Source organism: Elephas maximus, chromosome 3, assembly GCF_024166365.1.
Source record: "Elephas maximus indicus isolate mEleMax1 chromosome 3, mEleMax1 primary haplotype, whole genome shotgun sequence".
Classification (NCBI taxonomy): Eukaryota; Metazoa; Chordata; class Mammalia; order Proboscidea; family Elephantidae; genus Elephas; species Elephas maximus.
The window spans coordinates 81,087,588-81,099,708 of record NC_064821.1 but is presented as its reverse complement, the minus strand read 5'-3'; the positions used below and the strand labels follow the sequence as shown (position 1 = coordinate 81,099,708).

Genomic DNA, 12,121 nt, shown 5'->3' with positions numbered 1-12,121 from the left:
CATCTGACCCTCGCCTGGTCAGTGGAACGGTAGAGGAGATGTTGGTGCCACTTCAAAGAACTCCCTAGGACCCACGTGTAGTCATTAGCAAACAGGCTCTACTTGGCACTCTTATGCAATGATTTATTTAAAGCCAGTTTGTCCTCATTTTTAGTTTTTTCCCATCCTCTGTTTTTCTCACTGCCCCTGAATGTTAATGTAATTAGTTATTATTATAGTGCCTGGAACTCAACATTAATTGAGGATCTCAAATAAACTTAGTAGTATTAATTTCATATCAGAGACAGATTTTACCCATGCAACTTCCTTCCACTTAAAGACATAGGACCCCAGAGCCCTCGGAAAGATGTGAAGGGTTAAAGTTACCAAGTGGAGTCATTTTTTATACATCTGTAATTTGATCCCATTAGATTTTGGTTGGCTGGCCATAATCAGCAAGGTTCAGGCTACAGCCAATTATGGTTTCCACACCACACTTCTCAAGTGTAACTAACTACAGGGTTCTGTTCTGACAACTCCGTCCTAAGTCAGTTCTGATGTAAGTAAGTCGAATACCTCAATTTTTTTTTTTTTTTAGTTTTCATTATTATTGCCTTTTATTATCAGTATCTTTATAAATCCGATCTTCGTCTTTGGGGGCTGGCATGAGAATGATATCAGCAAATTACATGCTGCAACATCGTATGTAGTGCATATTACTAATGATGTACAAAAATCCAAACAAAATGAACAGTCCTAAGTACAATTTGTCATAACTCGGCTACGTTGTAAATTGAGGATAACCTGTAAAAATATTAATAACGTATTTAAACAGACTGAGTACTAAAGCAACCCAGGATTTTTTCACTCAGTGTAGATTATAAAACTTGTGTTCACTGTCAAAAAGACAGATATAAATCAGACTGTGCTGTGTGGTGTTTCCACTTCCAAGGTAGACCAGACTCTTTTTAGGAGTGGAATGGTTTGATACTATAGTCTCAATGTCCCCTGGACCATTATTATTTATAACTCAGTCCAGAATACCACTGTCTTTAGCCTAAAAATTTTGATTGAAAAATGTATTTATATTCTTTTGCTTTGCAATACTGGTTGTTTTCACAGTTTCTCCACTTGGTAAGACAACCAGATGTGACCCAGGCATGCTTCAGATTACATTCTCTCCCCACAGCAAAGAACAGGCAGCATTAACTACACAGACCATTTCCACTGAGAAAGAGAATGTTGCAAGGCACACTGTACCTGATTGCCGAGGAAGAACTACAGACAATAAGAATAAAGGATGGAGGGAATGGAAGGAAAAAAAAAAAAAAGAACATTTTGTGAAATTAACACTAAGGTATGAAAATCACATAGTCACTTTACCAGTCTTCAAGCAGAGTGACACACGCTGACCACATTCTTATGGAGCTCCTGTCACGGGGATGTGGTTTTACAAATGAAGAAGACCTAACTTTCTAACTTCTCCAATATATGTTGTTCTTGCTAACTCATTTCTCTCATAGGCAATTAAAAAACAAGAAAACAAAACCCAACAAGCAAGTGTAAGATTACCTGGAGTTTTATTAACTAAATGCCCTGGTTGGATTCAAGGCAAAACCATGAAAACACTCCCAGCTAACAGCAGTCTACTGCGGTTCTGACGTACCTTGGAGACATTTTTGATGTACTAACGGAGTCCACATTTTCCTAACTCAGTACACATAACCGTGCAATCAGACCTGGCCATCTAAACCCTCTTGGCCAATCCTAGATTTTCCTTAGGACTTTAAAGAATCCTGACAGGCTGTTGAATGTATTTTAGGAGCTCGGTTTCAGGTCCTTTCTACACCCGGTGAAAATGGTCTTAAAGCTAAAACACAAGAATGGCTGTCAGTTACAGCCACACTTAGCACAGCTTTCCAGGGAAGACCACTAAGCCTGGCATCTTCCTAACACATCTAGGTCCCTTTGTAGCCCAGTCCAGAGCACACAGGGTATCCCTTGGGACCCAGACACAGTTTTTCCAGCATTCTCTGAGCCTTAGAGCTTCTCAGGCTCACAATGACCAGCTGCCATGTGGCCCTTTGGAGGTGAATGGTCAGTCATTAGATACAATTTTTTCTTTATTTCATGGTAAGGTACCTTCATTTCCCTAAAGACTTTGACCAGAGTGAAATAAACAGAAGGCTCTGAAATGTCTCCTATCTCGTAACTCAAGTACAAGTTACTGTCTAGCTAGATAGGACACTATCCTTCAGATGGAGCTATGTAGGACACCAAGCTTAGCCCAACAGGACAGGACACCTGACATTTGACATCTGCAGAGATGAGGGTCAGAGTCTGAACACCTCTCAAGTCCCATGGGCTCGGGCCTCCAAGCATCAGTAGCCGGAAGGTGGAATTATCCAGTCTGCTACACGTCAAGTTGATTATCTATAAGGATCAACTCTGTTGTGAGGAAACAACCACCACAAAGGACTGGTTTTCTCTTCCTTACCCGATATTTATTCTCTCCAATCTGCTCCACCTGAAACCTTTTTGCACACTTGCACTGGGCCACTTGTCTTGTGACCTATTGGTTGTAGACAAGAAAAGAAAAGTGTGAAAGGGAAAGCAGGACTTACTCTTCAGAGAAACAGAGATTTTTACATGTAAACAGAAGCTATTCATTATTCATTTTTTAGGCATTTCAGGCTTTTGACGTATGTGTTTATCTTCTATTCCAAATAAATGTTAGACTTACTAATTGAGGTAATGGAGACATGGAGGAAGAAAGTCAGAGTATGAAAGAAATTCCCAAGTAACATAAAACACATTCTTCCAGCCTGCTTGAAAATTCCTTCAGAGTAAACATCTAATATGTGTACATCAAAATAAACAGACTAGTAAAGCAAATTATGAACTGATTTGAATTTCAACCTATGAGTCTGAGATTCCCTGGAAGCCAGTCCTGGGGTGTTCCAGGGCTGCTCCCAAGACCTGTCTGGCATCCTCTCCCTTTCCAGGATCTGCCATCGATGACTCCTGGGATTTTTACATGCTACTAAAGAATCTGAAGGAGCCCTGGTGGTGCAATGGTTAAACACTTGTTGCTAACCAAAAGGTCTGTGGTTCGAACTTACCCAGTGGCTCTGTGGGAGAAGACTTGGTGATTTGCTTCCATAAAGATTACAGCCAAGAAAACCCTATCGGGCAGTTCCACTCTGTCCCATGGGGTTGCTATGAGTTGGAATTGACTCAACAGCACCCAACAACAACAAAAAACTAAATAATTTGCTATTTTCAATGTGACACTATATTCTATATAATACAGTTTTTAACTAGGCAGAAAGCTCTGTGGTTACACATGATCTTAAACAGTACTTTACATTTCATCCCTTAGATGCTATGTATGAAGACCATTCCCCTGGACTCTGAGGTAGGATGCTTAGGACTGAGAGACAAGACAGTTCTTAGCAACATGGTCCCTGTGAACAGGACGAGTGTGGTACCCTGGAAAGGCTCTCTGTAAAATTTAGAGAACCACACAGATGTGACTCACTTCAGCAACAATTCAACTGAGCTGAGCTAGATGTCAACAGTCAAAGAGGTCCTCTGGGACTCTCTGCTCAACGTCACCTCAAAGGAGATCCCAAAACAGAGCTTCACATAACTGCCTCCCAATATATAGTCAACGGGCCAACATGGCAGACGTACTCAGCCAAATTCGGGACAGTAAAAACCCATAATCAGGAATATACTTGAAATACAATTATTCCCCACACCTCATCTTCAATTTTATCTGCATCGGTTGTTGGTCGATAAGCATCCTTGTTGGGATGGAGAGCGGCCACAAATTCATAGTAATCAATGTAGCCATCTCCATCTCGGTCAAAAATGTCAGCCACAGCAGTCATCTCTAACTTGGTGGTAGGGAACTCTGGCAAAAAGGAAACACATTTTGAAACATTAACAAGGTTTATTTTGGAGGTTATATAAACACTTCTTGAAAGAAAAATATTTATGTCTTGATTCCTTCTGAGAAGCAATATTTGTCCATTTTAGAAAACTTAGAAGATACAAAATATTATAAAGAAAATAAAAATCACCCATAAATTCAGCACAGAGACTACTCACTGTTAATATTTTGGTATATTTGCTTATAGGCTCCCCTACCTCATGCAATTAAAAAAAAAAAGTAATATTTCAGATATAACGAAAGGCCAAATACTACAACCACTCATACACCTACCACCCAGCTTAAAAATTTACTTATCCATTCCACTACTGCTGGATGTTTAGGTTATTTCAGAATAGTGACAATTTGGAATAGCATGAAGATTTTTTTCTACGTTAAGATTACTGCTTTAGGTTCCTGCCAGACTGTTTTTCAAAAGGGAAATGTGAATATTTGCAGCAGCCAGAGTAATTCATTAAAACATAAATCAGAGCATGTTATTCCTCAGCTGAAAATTTCTGGTGGCTGCGCACTGTCCCACTGTCTCTAAACTAAAATTTGAATTCTTTACCATGGCCTACAAGGCCCTGCAATTTCTGGCTGCTGCCTTCCCTTCCAACTCTCTCTCTCCACTCTCCTACTTAGGTCATGACACTCCAGCTATGTTAACCTTTCCATCCCTAGAACATGCCAAGTTCATTCCGACATCTGTGCTTTTGTACCTGCTGTTTCTCTATCTATATCTCTTCCCCCAAAACTGGTCACATGGCTGGAACCTTCTCATCATCCAGGTCTCAGATCAAATGTCATCTCCAGACAGAACTTTCCTAACCACTTCATGTAAAGTAGCACAGCTGTGACACGTTTTATGATCTTGACATGTCACTTAGCCACTTTATGCCTTAATTATTTCTTCTGTTAAAAATAAATGAGGCCATATACTTTGTAAACTGTTACACAGATGTCAGAAACTGCTACTATGAAAAGTTTTTTTAAAACATTTTACTTAGAGCCTCATCATTCACAAAAGTTAGCTCCTTATCTATACACCAAACATGTTTTGTTTGCCACAATGTGCCACACCAGATCTGCTTTTTTTTTTTTTTTTTTTTAATTCCCAGTCAAAGATTCTTCTCTCCGTCAAAACCAATTTTACTAAGTAGATACATTACTTCTTTCCTGGGACTATAGCGTTAACTTCAGAAAGACTATTTCACCAGAATATCACCTGCTTCTACAAAGAAAGCGCAAGAAACTCCTGTGTCTGGAATTATTTCTGAACTCACTGGATGCTAAAATGCCATCGATAAATTCCTGACGTGTTATCTTCCCATCCTGGTCCTTGTCAATTCGCCGGAAGAAATCCATTACCCGAGACTTTTTGTGATTCATCCAACGCATATACTTTTTCCTCCAGACATCAAAGTCAAAGTTGGCAAATTCCTTCAACTAAACAGAAATCAGAGGTGTCAACAAGAGCTATCATTTGTGACCCTCAAACATCCCAAATCATACTGAAGCTCTCAGACGTCCAATAAAGCCATGCAGGCCTTCCGGGGAGGTGGGGGGCACACCAACAATGTTATCTCTGCATTGTCCCATTGGTGAAGGTACAATCTGGCTCCTCCCAAAGGAGATTATTAAAGCCGCGATTATTTACACAAGCTGTGGTATAATGGAACAGTGGGAGAAACAGTAACTGAACCACCATGGAAAATACAGAGTACGTAGAACAAAAATGGGTGGAGCCAGCCTTGCTTTCCCTTTGGACTTTGTTAAAGGATCACCCTCTCAGATAGGAAGGAATGGTTCCAGAAAGGAGGTCCTTAGCACCCTGCACTTACATTAGTTTGAGAGGCATGATGACCACAGATACAGCCCACATGAGAAGGCTCATGTTTCCCATCATTTTCCACTGAGACTTCAATGAGATAATTGGAGTTCTGGGTGAAGGCATTAGGAACCCAACCCTGAACCCAAGCATGTTTCTTTGGAATGGCACCTCAATGAGGGAGCAAACTGCCCATTTGACTTCCGTGTTAAATACTGGCCTTGAGAGAGAAAATAGCAGGCCTGTGTAGTGGGCAAGGTGATCTTCAGCACTTGAACTCTATCAGTGATACACGCTCAGAATGACCTAAACAGTGCAGCGGTTTCCCCCCACCCTAGTCTTTCAAACTCCAAAGTTGGAAGGAAAGGAGGGAAAAAACCCAAAAAACAAAAAAACTAAAGACCAAAAACGCTTAAAACTCAACTGACCTACAGAAATAACAACAAAAAACATGGAACACTCACTTCCAGGCATAGCTGCTTTGATATGCACAAATAAAAAACATAAAAGATATTAGAAGTTTGTTTTGGAAACTGGGAAGCATAATAACATATTTTGTAGAGTGGGTAATGATACTTCAGGAGGAGCCCTGGTGGCGTTTAGTGCTCAGCGGCTAACCAAAGGTCGGTGGTTTGAACCCACCAGCTGCTTAGTGGGAGAAAGATGTGGCAATCTGCTTCTATAAAAATTACAGCCTTGGAAACCCTATGGGGCAGTTCTACTCTGTCTACAGGGTCGCTAGGAGTCAGGATCAACTTGACGGCAATGGGTTTTTAATGATACTTCAAAATAAATTTGCATTTTGTGATCTAGTAAAGACAAATAATAGCAAGATCATAAAAATTAATCTTATTTCATAATTTTGCAGCTTATATCTTTAAACAAAGGGATTAATAATGGTCATTTCTGTGATAAGCTATACAACTGGAGATAACTTTCCCAAGTTATTTTCTTGATTCTCATTGGCAGCAAAGTGCTGTGGAGGATCAGATTACAGGCCTGACCCTCATATGGACTGGCTGGCTTCTTGCTTTCCATAACCATACGCTACAGCTAAACTCTACCCTGAGTATTTTCCTCACAAATCTAAGTCTTTTATCATACAGGGGCCTGTTTTGACTACTGAATAAGGGGGTTGAAGCACACAGATCATATTAAGAGGGCTTCAGAAGTGCTGTCTTTTGATCAAAAGTCACTTCCCTCTACAGAAAGTCACTTAGCGGGCCATTACCTCCTCCAGTCTATCCAAGGCATCGTTCAGCTTCCGCTGACGCTCCAGTGCTAACAGCCAGACCTGCTGCCAGCGGGCAGAGAGCTGGTTGATCCGTGGGTTTTTAGCTTCAGATTGTGAGAGGATTGGCATGGGAGGAGGTGTGGGCTGACTCAAGGACTTCCCTAAAAGAAAAAATAACCACAAGATTAGAAAAGATGGTTTTCAGTTCATAAAGAGAAACAATCATTACAAAGTATAAACTTAGATATTCTTTATAGTAATATCTAGTCAGTAATTGACATAAGAAATATGGAGGCTGGCAATATTTAGATATGGAAGCATAGTAACTCCAGAACTATTGATTCTCTCCCCAGCCAACAAGTGCTTCTTTCCTACTACAATCGCACCCAATTCTGTCCTGCCTTAACTGAGGAAACGTCAACTCAAAAAGTAATGGACTTTACAGGAGCTAACTTAGTTGATGATGAAACTAGTGTAAACCAAATGCAGACAGCCTACACTGACGATTGGAACAATGGAAAGGCCACTGCAAAAGAATTTGCTTAACCACCTCAAAATTTCATGCCAACCCAAGAAAATGGAGTGCTGTTACTGTCAGTGTAAGAAAAGTGAGTTTCTTCTATTAGCAGGAATGAAACATTTTAACAGAGCGGCCTGCAAACATACTGCTACCACTGCGAGATTTTTCGATGAAAGGTGCATGAGTGGGTTCTACGTTTTTCCTTTTGTATGTCTTGGTGACCCGGTCCACGTCAGGCTGTTTGCGTGTCATCTCCTCCATAAACATCTGTTAAATGCAAACAATAAGAAAAAGAGTTGAGAGTTTTCTTGGACTCAGATGGAATTAGGTAACTTCTTATTAACACTGGCCAAGCCCATAACTGACTGACCAACTGACGGATGACCTCACATACTCTCTCACTCCTTTCAAGAAACATGATTGAGCAAGGGGCTTTATCAGGTGCTAAAGACCTGAAGGAGTAAGACATCGCCTCTGCTTCAAGGAGCAAACAGCTAAATGATGAAAACCAGGAAGTCAGGGTACCAAAGGAGCACCTAGGGTGGGCTGCTCACAGCCCAAGATGGTGCCACCTGGAGACTGGTGCCTGAGCTCTGTCCTGAGGGTTGAAGAATCAGCCAAACACTGTGGGGAGGGTAGTCCTGGCAGAGGGCACAGCATGGGTAAAGCCAGGGAAGCCTGACATTGTTGTGAGCCAGGGCCCTTTCAGTCCCTGGCTGGATCAGTGGATGCAATCAGAGTGGTGGAGGTGGGGCTGGAGAGGTAGGCAGGAGAAAATTTAGAAAAGCCTGTGCCAGGCTAAGGGACTGGGATTTCTATTCTAAGAGCATGTGGGGGGCAGGGGAGGAGGGTAGAGGGATGGTGGTGGCTTATGGCAACTAAAGGATTTTGATCAAGGGACTAGACATGATCACATCTGTGTTCGAGAGCTATCATTCTGGATTCAGTGTGGAGATGGAATCATGGTGAGGGAGTAACTAGCCAGGGGGAGGGGGGGAACAGGTTAAGAAGCCACTGAAATAACTGAGGCAAAAAATGATGAGGGCCTGAGCCAAAGCAGGAAAAGACAGAACTGAGTGGTATTTTCAAAGTAGGACAGATGAGGCCTGGTGACTGACTAGATGTAGGGGGTATAGGAAAGGGATGAGTTCCAGACACATCACAGGCTTCTGTGTTGGGTGACCGGGTGGATGGGGAGAGAGGAAGCAGGTTTGGAAGGGAGGGGTGGGGACGAGCAAGGAGGCAAAGATAAAATGCGAGTTTCAGAGCTGCCTCTATGTTTGGACTTTAGGAGATGACAGTGCTGAAGATGAAGAAGGAAATATAGGATGCCTTGGTTTTAAAGGCGATGGCTGAAGCAGATGGAGTACATAAAATTCTATAGGAAGGGACAGTAGTTAAGAGGGAAGGATGAAACTTTGGGGAATGCCAACATTAACAAGTGGGCAATGGAACTGAGAAATAATGATCAGAGAGACCAAAGGAAAACAAGAAGATGGAAGGACACAGAAGTCAAAAGAAGAGTTTTGAGAAGGAAAAGCCAACTATCTCCCTCGTCAAATAAATTCAGGACTGAAAAGCATCTGTTGGATTCAGCCAGTAGGATGTGAACAGGGCAGTGTAAGTGGTCTGTGGGGGTGGGAGGGAAGTGGGAGCCAGACCACAATGGGCTGGGGAGCAAGTGGGAAATGAGAAAAGAAGACAGAGAACAAGAGGCTTGGATGAAAAGGGAGGGAGGAAACGATGGTGGTAACTCAAGAGGGACACAGGATTGAGAGGACAGATCTAGAAGCTTTGAAAGAAAGAGTAAACAGAAATAAAGAGCTTGAAGGCATAGCAGAAAGAAGATAATCTTTACTACTTAGTCAGGAAGGAGTCAATGTAGGTAAATCTGACAGGGAGTACTCATTGGTGAGGGTGATTTTTCACATGCACTGAAAGACACTGCCCATAATATAACTAAGTAATACACATGCTTGTATTCAGCATAAGTTATCATGTTTAAAAACCCTATTTGCCTCATAGGATGTATTAGTAAGATGGTTCAACTGATCTCTCCTTCATTCAGTTTGGTTTGATGTGTTTTTTTCTTAGCCTATCTCTGGATTCATGCAAGAGCTCTTTCTGAACCTGGATGAAATGGCAATAAACCAATGGGTCCTTGGTTCCAGGGAAGGTCATTAAAAATAGGGTGTAACAGGCAAATTTCTAAGTTGGCCCCCAAGATTTCTATCCTTGGTGTAGGCCCTGTACAACGTCCTCCCCTTGAGTGTGGGCAAGACCTGTGAATATGACAAGATAGTCACTGCTTGATTACACTGTATTACATAAGACTCTGTCATAGGAAACAGGAGAGTTTCTCCTCTCAGTTTTGACAACGTAAGTTGCCATGTCATGAGGGGCCAAGTGCAAAGACCCAAGGGAGGCCTCTAGGAGCTGCCAGACACAAAGAAAATGGAGACCTTAGTCCTACTACCGTTAAGGAATCAATTCTGCCAATAACCTGAAGCAGCCTAGAAGAGGACCCTGAGCTCTAGATGAGAACTCTAACGTTGGCCTACACCTTGATCTAAGCCTGGAAATACCCTAAGAAGAGGACCTAGCTGACTCATGCCCACCTGACCCATGGAAACTGAGATAATGAATGTGTGTTGTTTTAAGCTGCTAAGTCTGTGGTAATTTGTTATGCAGCAGTACAACACTAACGTGGCAAACAAACTAGGCTCCATGACCAATGCAGGCAACACTGAGGGTCACACAATGTAATTAATGTACCTGATGCTCAGCAATAAGGGCTTTCACTCGGTCAATGTTCTGGGGGATCGGCTCCTGATCCCGCTGAATGAGGGTGGTCTCAGCCCACTGGATCCATGCCAGAAGTTCTTCCAAGAGCTCAGCATTAGCCACCAGTTCTGACAGGGCTGTTTCAAGACGCTGCTGGTGCTGCTTAGCCCATGTCAGGACCTGTGCGGAGAGAAAGAAAGCATTGCCTTTTTCAGCCAAACATATCCCTCTGCATTTTCAAAGCCCTTTCCATGTTATCTTCACGATGATCATGCAGGGGAAAGAGCACCCAAAGCAGTCGAGAGGCTTGACTCCTCCCAGCGACAGCGCTGGGATATGAAACCGGCTCCTGAGAGAGAATCTGGTACATCTTAGGAAGGAGGGAAACAGTACATCCAATGTGTCTACTGGAGATAATTAACATATCTCGATACCAGCACCATTCTTCCAGGTCTGCACATTACCAAGAAAACAGTTGTTACTAAAATGTTAACTTAATTTCTGATGAGATATTCACAGTGAGTGAGAAACTGAGAAAGACTCTTACCTGGTTTAAAAAAAAAAAAAAACTCTATAGTATTTTATTGCTATAACCTCATTTTATCGGGCCTGTATAGTCTTCCCCTAAAACCAGTGACTCACCTCCTCAAAGCGAGCTCGGATAATAGTGATCCAGTGCTTGATGGTAGTGATGCAATCAGGGTGGCAGACAGCCAGGATGACTTCCCCCATTGCCACTGCTGCGTTAACATCCACTCGCTTTTCTTCTACTTTCTTCATGAATTCCTAAACAAAAAAGATTTTAAAATAAAAACTTAAGAAATCTACTCTAGCAGGACTGTTAGCTTGCCCTGAGGGGAAAAAAAAAGTCAGTGTACTTTTCCCCCCAGGTGTTGACACAGATCCCTAAAAACCCTTATGGAGGTTTCTCTGGCATTTTCTTTCCAGTTCTAAGATACGGGGAAGGTGAGCAGTTTACCTAGGAATGACCTTCTCTACCAGAGATGACAGACTAGGACAGAGGAAAGCCCCTTTCCCTATTGTGAGTTAGTTCTACTCTCTTTTTTTAACCCTGTTTTTATTTTTTCATAGTTTTAATATAGTATTGCCTCGGCACAAATATGACAGCTATAAAACACTACAATATTTTAAAAATACCCACAACAAAATACAATGACAAAACCAAGATTAAAATCTCTCAGGGGGTAAGGTAAAATTAACACAAAAAAGAAAAGAGGAAACAACACTTCCCCACCTCATTAGGACCGGTCAGAATGAGGCCCCACATACTGTATCATATTCTGCAGCTTGGTAAGTGGCTGTCGGGGATTAGATTAGGGCCCAAAGATGATAAAAAGGAAGTCAAACAAAGGGGTGTGCCAGTGAAGGGTAATGGGGGTGGAACAACCCCCGTTTTTCTTTACATGATGCCACACTGCTTGACTTATTTACAGCCAGCATGTAAACTTCTGTGGAAACCAATGAATGCTGATCTTTAAGGTGTCACAAAAACCAGTCACTTCTCTCTCATTCCTGCTAGGCCAATGAGCCAGGCCCATTCTGGTTTTGCTCTTTTCTCACAGGAAGTCTGCTGTTCCCAAGCACAGATCACTGTACCCTGGGGCTGGATTACCTTGTGGGTGTCAATGAGAGACTGTAGGGCCTCTGTGTCATCAGGAAGCGCTCCCCGAAAGCGTAGCGTTTGCTCTGCTTCAGAAAGCCACTCCAGCAACATGTGGACTGTGTCTCGAAACTCTTCTGCCTAAAATAACAAAGCAGAAAAGGTCAAACCTCTCTCTGCAGCCAAGGTCCTAGGCACTGGGGCATGCCAGGGAA

The 12,121-nt window shown here is 42.2% G+C and overlaps 1 protein-coding gene across 21 annotated transcripts in view; it reads right to left on the bottom strand.

Annotated features, from left to right (window-relative positions):
- Positions 1 to 12,121, bottom strand: part of MACF1 (microtubule actin crosslinking factor 1) — a 378,842-nt gene that overhangs the window by 16,958 nt on the left and 349,763 nt on the right. For 18 of the 21 annotated variants that reach the window (XM_049878843.1, XM_049878850.1, XM_049878834.1 and 15 more), the window contains 9 exons: positions 11,919 to 12,047; positions 10,928 to 11,071; positions 10,277 to 10,465; positions 7,648 to 7,768; positions 6,979 to 7,142; positions 5,203 to 5,365; positions 3,744 to 3,898; positions 2,477 to 2,551; positions 1,240 to 1,257 (listed from right to left, as the gene is read on the bottom strand). In XM_049878843.1, coding sequence (XP_049734800.1) covers positions 1,240 to 1,257; positions 2,477 to 2,551; positions 3,744 to 3,898; positions 5,203 to 5,365; positions 6,979 to 7,142; positions 7,648 to 7,768; positions 10,277 to 10,465; positions 10,928 to 11,071; positions 11,919 to 12,047 — 1,158 coding nt within the window. The remainder of the gene's footprint in view (positions 1 to 1,239; positions 1,258 to 2,476; positions 2,552 to 3,743; positions 3,899 to 5,202; positions 5,366 to 6,978; positions 7,143 to 7,647; positions 7,769 to 10,276; positions 10,466 to 10,927; positions 11,072 to 11,918; positions 12,048 to 12,121) is intronic. The other 3 variants (XM_049878856.1, XM_049878835.1, XM_049878855.1) reach the window with 1 other exon arrangement.